This window comes from Callithrix jacchus, chromosome 13 (genome assembly GCF_049354715.1).
Source record: "Callithrix jacchus isolate 240 chromosome 13, calJac240_pri, whole genome shotgun sequence".
Lineage (NCBI taxonomy): Eukaryota > Metazoa > Chordata > Mammalia > Primates > Cebidae > Callithrix > Callithrix jacchus.
Genome location: NC_133514.1, coordinates 121,866,183 through 121,875,874, shown reverse-complemented (window position 1 = coordinate 121,875,874; position 9,692 = coordinate 121,866,183). Strand labels below are relative to the sequence as shown.

The following is a 9,692-nucleotide window of genomic DNA, read 5'->3' as shown; positions in this document are numbered from 1 at the left end:
CGTACAAGGCTGAAGTATGACAGAACGGACAGCTTTTCTCCTCCAAGGGTCTCTTTAAAGCAGAGCTGTTGTTTCTACTGTGCAGTGTCGGCAGTGGGAAGGCAGGTGTGGAGCTGCCACCCTGTGCCCACCATGGAGCCGCTGTTCTACAGATGTCACCTGGTGGAGAAGGCATTGTCACAAAAGCAATGACACTGTCATACTGTGTCACTTAGCAAAGTCACAAAGGTAGTTCTGATCTGCAGACCTACTGGCAGTGTCCCTGGGAACATGCCGGACCCACAGGCCACACTGTGAGACTCTCCTGCTGTGGGTGAGACCAGTTTTCCAGGGACTGGGAGGGAGGCTGTGGGTGAGGCCGGAGCCCCGGGTATGTCCTCAGCTGGCTGGGGAGCCTCCCCCAAGGGTGACATGGACGAGTCCATGTCTGCTGGGGTCCCTTTCCTAGTTGGTGAAACTGAGAGCCCCCCTGGCCCTGCTGCCACTGCCTGCAGGACAGCGCCCCTAGCTTTCTGTTCGTGAGACTCCCTCTACCTCCCACACCCTGTTCCTCCTGGGTGGACGGAACCCGATTCTTCCCAACTCAAGAAATGTAACCGGTCGGTCTTTCCTGTGATGTTTCCATTCACTCTCTGATGTTAAATTTCTGTGAACAAAACTTCCCATTGGTGTCTCCTTTAAAGACACTCAGAACCTGGTCTGGCCGCCACGCTGGAGGCTCTGTCAGTGCAGGCTGGGCTGCCCAGGGAGCATGTGAGGGGTCCACGCTGAGCCACGAGCTGGGGCCTGCCGGGGGTGAGCTGTGTCTCTGCCCAGGGCGTTCATTTTAGAGCTGTGAGGTGGCCAGGAAGCTGGGCTGAGGGCAGGAGGCCTGGAGTCTGGGCACTATAGCCAGTACCAGCCCCTGCTTTCCACAGCCGGCAGGTTCCACCATCACTCCAGTGGGTCATCAGCAAATGTCCCTTACAGACACGTGTGCCTGGCTGCCAGGTGGTCTCTTTGCAGACCCCACGGCTGTGATGGGCAGAACTCAGCTCAGAGCAGGTGCAGCAGGAGGCAGGGGAGGGAACGCTGGCACCGTCACAGCACTCTCCGAGCTTGTCACCCCGTAGGCTGGTAGGGCACCACAGCCCGGGAGTCCCTGTGACTTGCAGGAGGGTGGCAAGCACGGGAGCTGAGACCCTCTTGTCAGACTCAGGCACCCTCTCCCTCCTCCCTGTGAAAATAAAAACTTAGGAAAGGGAGAGTCAGCAGACGGTGGGGACTGCTCTCCCCCCACCCCGCCATGCTGCTGCCTCGGAGGCGGGGCTGCCTCCCAGCCATGCTGCAGGTCCTTTCTGCTCCGGCCAAAAGAATTCCTGAGCCCGATTACACCAGAGACCATGGGTGCAAGACTGGGAGAGAAGCTCTGGCCACAGCCACAACCCCCACAGCAGTAATTTTCCTTCGTTTTGATTTTTCACCTAAAAAAAATCCATGTTTAGCCTCAGGCAGCTACTGTTCTAGCTACGTTGCTTGTACGATATGCATACACGTTGCCATGGCATTCGAATTGAACCCTGCATACCCACAGGGTGAAAGCTGAGGTCGTGGCTTGTGACACACAGTGAGCATCTGCCAGTGCTGCCCTGCCCATGTGTGCCCACATGTGCCCTGCCCACCTGTGCCCACATGTACCTGGGTGTGTCTCCATGTACCTGGTTGTGCCCAGGTGTGCCCACATGTGTCTGTGGGCAGGGACACACACTTGCCCACTGGCTGACACAGAGGTTCAAAGACAACCCTGGGGCTCCAATGAGGGGCATGCCCAGCCTTCAGGGAAGATGAAGTCACCCTCTGGCCTCCCACCCAGCAGCCAGCTCCTGCTGCAGAGCCTCCCAGCAGAGTCCCAAGGAGTGTGGACAGGGCTCCAGCTTAGTTCTGACAATACTGAAAGTATGTACGGGCACCCGCTTTGCAGAGCAGCTGCTGCGCCGGCGGGAGTGGGGGTGACCTGGGCCGTTCCTCTGTCCCAGGAGGAGTGGTGTCCGGGTGAGTTTCTGGCTCCAGCTCCGCGGACGGTGCAGACGAGGCCCCTGAGCAGCGGCTGCCACACCCAGTACCAGGGCTGATCCGGCTCTCACCACTGAGCAGCTTTTCCTTGATCCTATTTTGTGAGAATGTGCTCTTTTAGACAGCAGCCCTGGAGGTTGGGAACCTGCATGACAAATACAGTTTTGAACCAGTTGCTTTCTGTGTGACAGCTGGTGCGCATCTGTCCTGAAGACAACTTAAGGAGAGGAAGGCCATGGTCCAGCTCAGGGAACTTGGTTGTCAGCAGATATCAGACGTGGCAACTCCTTTAGCCCATCCAGAGAGGGAACAAGGAAGAAAGGCTGTTGGGCAGCCAGGCGTTCCTGTGGTCCTGCAGATGCTGCCATGCCCCCGGTCACCCACGGGAGCTGCCAGAGGGGACCCCAACTCTTTTTGGGAAAGCGGCCATCTTGGCCCGTGGGCCCCTCCGGCATGGGTTGGTGCCACCTTCCTAAGGGCACAGGGGCGTGGGGGCAGTAGTATCTGTTTGCTGCCTGGGTTTCTGGTGTGCCACGAAAGAGCCAGCCCTCATCTCACACAGATGAGGTGTTTTGCTCCTCCCTGGATGCTGGGGGGTCCTGGGCCCCTTCACACCTTTGCATAACAGAGGATGGCTGGGCGATTCCATGCAGGCCAACCCACTGCACTCATTAGCACACAATGAAAATTATTAGATGCAGACAGACGCCCCACAGTAGCAAAGCAAGCAAACCAAACCGTTTTCACACATTCCTACGGTCCACGTGACTCAGTGGCTGCTCTCACGGTGAGCGCAGCTCCCCTCCTATGCGTCTGATTGCTCAGATGTTTTCTGCTCTCCCTGATCCTGACTTCGAGTTTAGACCTAATCAGGGAACCGCTCTGGGCTGTGCCAGGGCCTGCGCTGCCTCAGGCTTGGAATCTCACAGCCTGGGGTGAACAGCCGGCCCAGACGCTGCTCGCTGCTCGGGGCGGGAAACAGCTGCCTCAGCCTCGGGCCCCCAAAGGGAGGCATGCAGTGGCCCTCTCGGGTGTGTCCACTTTACTTTCTCAGGGGGTTTTCTAAATGTATTTCCTAGAGCACATGCCCGCTTAGGTGCACAGCCAACCGGGCCCTTTGCCCAGATCAAGCCAGCCTGCGGTAGAGGTGCCTGACCCACATGGATGGGTGCAGGAAAGCTCCGATGTGTCAGGCTCCCCAGCGAGAACATGCAGACTCCTCCGAGCCACGGTGTGGTGCTGCGGCCAGCCCCTGCCTGGGCAAGATCCAGATAAAAGGTGGGGCACTGCTGTCCCTCACCACCCTGCTGGCCTGAGATCTGAAGGGAGGCAAATTCAGAGGGTGCTGGCTCAGGGAGCCTGACCCAGAGAGCTGGACACCTGGGGTGTAGTGGAGGGCTAGGATTAGAACTGGGAGGAGAGCCAGGCCCAGCATCTGAGCATTGCCCCACACTCTGCTCTCAGATGCTGGGGCTCAGAGCGCAGCAGAGGCGGGGGGGTGCTCAGCCTGCTCCGGGTGGCTCCGTGGTGGGTGCTTAGCCTGCTCCTGGTTTCTTAGTGTCAGGGGCTCAGCCTGCTCCTGGGGTGGCTCAGTGGTGGGGGCTTTCCCATGGAGATAGGCACTTCGGTGGAGCAGGCCCTGGAGCTCAGCCCTACACTCTGGGGTCCTGACCTGAATCATGCAGCAGGTACAGCAGGAGGGCGTGTTGGCCAGCCAATGCCATCAGCCTGGCCACGGTGCTGAGACAGACACCGGCCTGCCCCAGAGCTAGCCCTCCGTGCACTTAACACTTGCCTAGGCAAAGCCCTCACCCAGCAGGTGATGGTGGTGTGGGGGAGCTCAGCCATGGGGCTTGTTCAGTCAGGGGGGGCAGCAGACCTGACTGCCTGGTGTACTGTGCAGACAGACGCCCCAGAGTAGCAAAGCAAGTGGTCACAGTGGTGGTCTCATCATTCCAGGGCACATGGGTCCCATCTTCCTGGGGCATGCGGATGGGCCGTTCTCCCAAGGCCTGGGGAGAAGGGCCCGGCTGTTCATCACAGGGACCCCTTCTCTTCTATAAGCCCCCCGTTTTCTGGGGACACCAGTGGTGAAAGCCTGGGCATCTCTAGAACTGGCCATAAACTACAGCAAAGGCCTTGTGTTCTACAGGACATCAGGATTTTCACTAAAACAGTGTCACATGTAGTACGCTGGCCCCTGCTTCACAGTCACCAATGCCAAGGTCACTGCCCTGGGGCCACATGTGGCACCTGTCTCTTTCATGTGGCCGGGCCATGTCTCTGCATCCGTGTCTCTGTCGTGTGTCCAGGGCTGTGTCTCTGCATCTGACCTGGCCCAGCTTCACTCTGTGGGGAGTCTTGGGGATCCACTTGGCCTCGCTCAGCCCCTAAGCTGGGCCCACATGGCTGGTCTCCTCGTGGATGCTGGCTGCTGCCATTTCCTTTGAGCTGCGTTCCCACCTCAGAGCTTCCTGCTGCTGGGTGCTGCTCTCTTCAGCCACTCAGCCTGGGGAAGCTACCTCGCCCCTCCCACGGTGGAAAACCCCACCTGGGCCCAGCCATTGGTGCAGTCGGCTACAGGCTGGGGGGGAAGTGATGGACGCCACGGAATGTCCCAGGCAAGCCTTGATGGCCTCTCAGCCCCTTCCCTCGGCCACGCAGCCACCAGCTTCGCCCGCACACGTGGCCCCTCCTCCTTACATGCTCAGTCCCCTCCAACCCCACAGAACACTCCACTTGACCCGGAACCGTGGCCCTCTGTTTTCCTGCCTGCCTGGGGCATGTGAGATTTCCAGCGCTGGAAGTTTAGAAGGCAGATCTAGCGGCTGCGTTTGCTTGGTCAGTTGCAAGGCATTGCCCGTTTTCTCTCGGAGCAGAGGCGTTTGCCATCACGTGCTCCACCATGCCATGGGCGAGGGCCAACAGGGCTCTCCCTGCGCTCTGTGTCCAGTGTGGACCCTGTGATTTGCTCCTTCTGAGCCAGGCAGGATAGAGCTGGCAGCCTCAGCTTCTGAGCTCTGGAGCTCAGCGTGGAGGAAGGGCGCTGCCATCCTCCAGCAGTCGGCCTGTGAAACAGCTGTGGGAACTTCTCAGATGTGGTGTCTCCGTCTCCCCTGGCTCCTCGGAACCGAAAGTCCTGCAGCCAATCCTGAAGAGTGGCTGTGGCCGGGTCCCGGAAACCCTGTGTCCCTGCACCTCACCCTGCTAAGCCTGCACAGGCGGCGTCCTTGGCCACACACAATCGAGAATGTAACTGGGGCTGAGGAAATGAACCCCAGTAAGTCACACAGGCTGATTTTTACAGGTTTCCATTCTTTGTTTGAAAAAGATACTCTCCTGGCTTTTTCCATCAAAAGCACGCATTCTAGGCAGTCTGTCTGACGACTATGAGTGTCTCCAGTGTGGGAGCTGGCATGTGGGAGGGAAAGCTCTGGGTCCTTCTGGAATACAGAATGGGCTGGGGGCGGGGTGGGGAGATGTCCTTGACCCGAGTCCCAGCTCCGCACTGTCCCTGGGTGGGAACTTTGCTTCCGAGACCCTCGGGGCTCTGTGGAAACAAGGGGCGATGCCCAGGTGGGACAGTGCCTGGAACCGCCTCTGCCCTGAATAAATGTCGGCTCCCTTTGAATCAAGTGTGGCAATGGCAAATGAGTTCAGTGGCTGACTGTAACTTAATTAGGACAACTCTTGCTCTCTGATTATTCTTAGATACAAAGTTAATTTGGAAAGATACATGTTTCATTTAAAGTTGCATGGTTAAAGGGATGTGGGAGCTGAGCTTAATCAACGGAGAGTGGCTCCTAGCGTGCAAGCGTTTCTGTCAGAGAAGGAAAACATCATTAGATTAAGGGTTTCCCTCCCTCCCAGCACAGCCACCCGGCCGCCGGCCCCTCCTGCACTGGACTGTGGATGGACCTGGTGTGAACTCCGTGTGGCTCCCGGAGGGGCCGAGGTGCGCGCATGCCAGCACTGGGAGGGCAGCGGGGCTCCGGCACTGCAGGGGCGCGGTGGGGGCAGCGCCTGTGGAGCTGACCCAGGATCCACCCCTGCACCGAGCCCGCATGGCCTGCGTCCTCACAGGTACAGGCCACGCGGAACCCCAGAGAGGGTGTGAGCCCCGGCTGCATTTTAAGCCCTGGAGGGGAGGACGTTGAGAGTGGCTTCAGACTCCAGCGCCCTACTCTGTGGGCCGAGGACTGCGGCCGGCGTCTGCACTCAGGTGAAAGCTTCCAGCAAGGAGTGGAGCCTCCTGTCTAAGGCATCTCCCTGCGTCTCGGGTGTCTCTGCGGAGCTCAGGGTGCCTGTGGCCTGCCCCAAAGGCCCAGCAGCCCCAGCACCCTTTGGACCTGGACCCACTGTGAGGAGAGGGCGGTGCTCCCTGGCGTCCTGAGGGCGGGACAGGAAGCTTGCGGGGAGTACCTGGCTAGAGCAGTCAGTCACTGTCCCTCTGGGCCTGACAGAGACCGGGCCTTCGGGCCTTGATGGAGCTGCTCACAGCGGGCAGGCCTTGGGTCTCCCATGGGGCTCCTGTCCCGGGAGCAGAGGTCCCTTTCCGTGTCCTGGCCCTCGGGCCCCTGCGTGTTGCTGGTGTGTAGCAGTGGCTGAGCACGGGAGTTAGGGAGATGCTCTTGTCCGCTGGAGGTTCTGCCGGCTGCTGTGTCTGGTCTGTGTCCCCTGCAGGGGGCTAAATATTTTGATTTTTCTTTTCTTGTCTTATAATGTTATGCCAGAGTCAGATTGGAAAGAAAGGCATGACATATAGGGCCAAGGGAGACCCATCTGATGAAGGGCCTGACTCCCCAGTGGCCTTAGATAGGAATTTGGGCCAGATAAAATCAGAGCTTAGTCCGCACATTCATAGGTCTTTCTCGGAGAAGGGTCTGAGAAGGGAGATGGGGGGCCTTGGAACTGTGGAGGGGGACACTCTGTGTGCGGATAAGGGTCTTTTAGCTGGCTGGGGGCCTGGGAGCTCTGTGGAGGGACCCCTGGGTTTGGGGGAAGGGTCTCCTAGTTGGCTGGGGGCCTGAGCTCCCACCACACATTCATTACCCATTTTTTTCCAAAAGGGATTTAATGTTGTTCTCAATCAGGAACAGACAACTCAGCAGGGATGAGATGATGGTGGAAGGCAGGTGTTGAACACTGAGCTTCCTGGCAGTCAAGGCAAAAAGGGCCATCTGTGTCTGAAGGGAGGTGTCTTCTAGGGACCAGAGGCTTCCTGACCTCAGACACAGATGCCCCTCTGCCCTCTGCCCGTGTCCCAGGGCCGAGTCTCCCAGGGATCCTCCTGCAGTTGTTTGATGGTGGCTCCAGCGTCCTCCAGCCACATCCCCGTCACCCACCGCACTCTGCCCACTGCCGTGTCCTGAGAGTTGGGGTCTCCCACAGAAGCGGAGGCTCCAGAGGAGTCTGGGCGAACATCACCCCTTCAGCCTCGGCCTCACTAATTCTGTAATATTTGGTTTTGAGGAAATTGACAATGAAGGTTTAGATCTTAAGAAAATCACTCCAGGGCGTGGCATTCTTGGCAAAGCCAGTCTGGTGCCCATTTCTGCTGAAGACGATGAAAGATGAGATTTGAGGTGCCCCTTTGGATTTGGGCCATCCCATTCCGTCTGCCACTCAGAATTGTTCAATGGACCTAACATTTTTGTCTGAAAGGCTTGGGGAGTTTCTCCTCTGCCTTGTGCTCCTCCTGAGGGAGCCCCTCATTCTGGGAGGGGGCTTGAGGTGACCCTGGGGGCCATGGCAGCAGCTGGTTCCCGAGGGGCGGGGCCCACTGAGGCTCCCTGAGGCTCCTCGGACGGCGGGGGCAGGGGCAGGCGGGACCCGGGCAGACGGACCGTTCCGGAAAGACCGACCCGGCCGGACAGGCAGAGCTCCACGCAGTGGTGAGGCAGGCTCTGCCCGTCTCCAGGTGCTGCCACTCTTGGCTCCCAAGGGCTCGGGATGTCTCCAGACGCAGAGCCCTTCGATTCACGCCACAAATCTGACGCTGACGAGCTGCGTCTCCGAGTCTCACTTTGTTTCCTGACAGCGACTTTAGGGAACCGGCTTTTCGGTGAGGAATGCTTGCATGTGGCTGTGTGCTTAGACGAAGATTAATAGATTATTTGCAGCTCCTGTAATGAAAACATTGCGCAGGCACAGTGATGGGCTGGGTCCTGCTCATTTTCCGAGGCTAATTGCCGAGGCGCATAGGCTGTTACAAAATGAAGTGCCATCCATAACCTCCCACATTTATTAAAATATAATTGCTTTAATGAAATTCTTTCAGGATAAGACATAGTTCAAACAACACACTGCCTTCATGAGGTGATCTTCCGGCCAATTACAGAAGTGACTGTGGAGTCTCTCACTTTAAATCAGATGGTTTTTCTTGTCAATGTGGAGAGGACGTGCTGGGCTGCTCTGGGCTCTGGCTGCGCTATTTGAACCCTTCCACTTTGACCTTAGAAACGCTTCTGTGGTTTTTAAAAATGCAGAAAATACACCCCCAACCCTGTGCTTGCCCGGGAGGTGGGTCGTGGCACGCACCCCCACGACGCCTTCCCAGGCCCGGCTGCCGGCTCCCCCACGGGTGTGCTGGTTTATGATGGGTGGGCGGCAGCGGCCAGCATCTATCTGCCTGTCTCACAAGCGGGGCGTCTAGGGAAAATTAATGGAGAAACAGACCGGCAGCTGGAGAGTCTTTAAAAATGGTCCTTTCACCTGGAATCGGTCTCCCTCTTGGCCTCGAGCACCACTTTCCTCACTGGTAAAGGGGGCTCTCCGGACAGCGTGGAAGGTGCTGCTCCTGTTCCTGCGGTCTGACTGGGTGCCCTGTCCTACCCGGACAGTGTGGAAGGCACTACTTGAATTCCCGTGGTCTGACTGGGTGCCCTGCCCTCCCAGGACAGTGTGGAAGGCACTGCTTGAGTTCCCGTGGTCTGACTGGGTGCCCTGCTCTCCCTGGACAGTGTGGAAGGCGCTGCTTGAGTGCCCATGGTCTGACTGGGTGCCCTGCTCTCCCTGGACAGTGTGGAAGGCGCTGCTTGTGTTCCCGTGGTCTGACTGGGTGCCCTGGCTCTCCCTGGACAGTGTGGAAGGCGCTGCTTGTGTTCCCACAGTCTGACTGGGTGCCCTGCTCTCCCCGGGCAGCGTGGAAGGCACTGATTGTGTTCCCATGGTCTGATTGGGTGCTCTCCATGACAGTGTGCAAGGTGCTGCTCATGTTCCTGTGGTCTGACTCAGTGCCCTGCTCTCCCTTTTCTTTCTGGAACAAAGTCGATGGTGCTTTGCTGTGGCGTTCTCAGCTGTGAAAAGTCTGATTTAAATGATTTGGCAAATGAGTGGTTCTGTGTCCACACCGCTGCTCTGTGCTCTTGGTGGCAGGTGTGCGCTGCAGCGGGAACAGTGGCCTTCACCCATTCGTGCACCCAGTGCCATTCCTAGTCCTGAGACCCATGAACCCCACCGACGAGGTGCAGCTCATTCTCGGAGACAAAGGCCTTGGAGAGAACATGGGAGCCTGGAGAGGTGGGCTGTGGTCCAGAGGCACCGTGAGTTGTCCGCGGGAGGTGGGGAGTTGGGGGGGGCCACCGTTAGGTGCCTGCAGGAGGTGGGGTGTGGCCGTGAGTTGCCCACAGGAGGTGGGG

The 9,692-nt window shown here is 58.3% G+C and overlaps 1 protein-coding gene across 8 annotated transcripts in view; it reads left to right on the top strand.

The window, feature by feature from the left end:
• The first annotated feature begins 252 nt into the window (after positions 1–252).
• Positions 253–9,692, top strand: part of LOC118142817 (uncharacterized) — a 28,389-nt gene continuing 18,949 nt past the window's right edge. For 3 of the 8 annotated variants that reach the window (XM_078348302.1, XM_078348301.1, XM_078348303.1), the window contains exons 1-2: positions 6,490–6,642; positions 9,430–9,573. In XM_078348302.1, coding sequence (XP_078204428.1) covers positions 6,537–6,642; positions 9,430–9,573 — 250 coding nt within the window. In that variant the 5' untranslated portion in view covers positions 6,490–6,536. The other 5 variants (XM_078348305.1, XM_078348304.1, XR_013525964.1 and 2 more) reach the window with 4 other exon arrangements.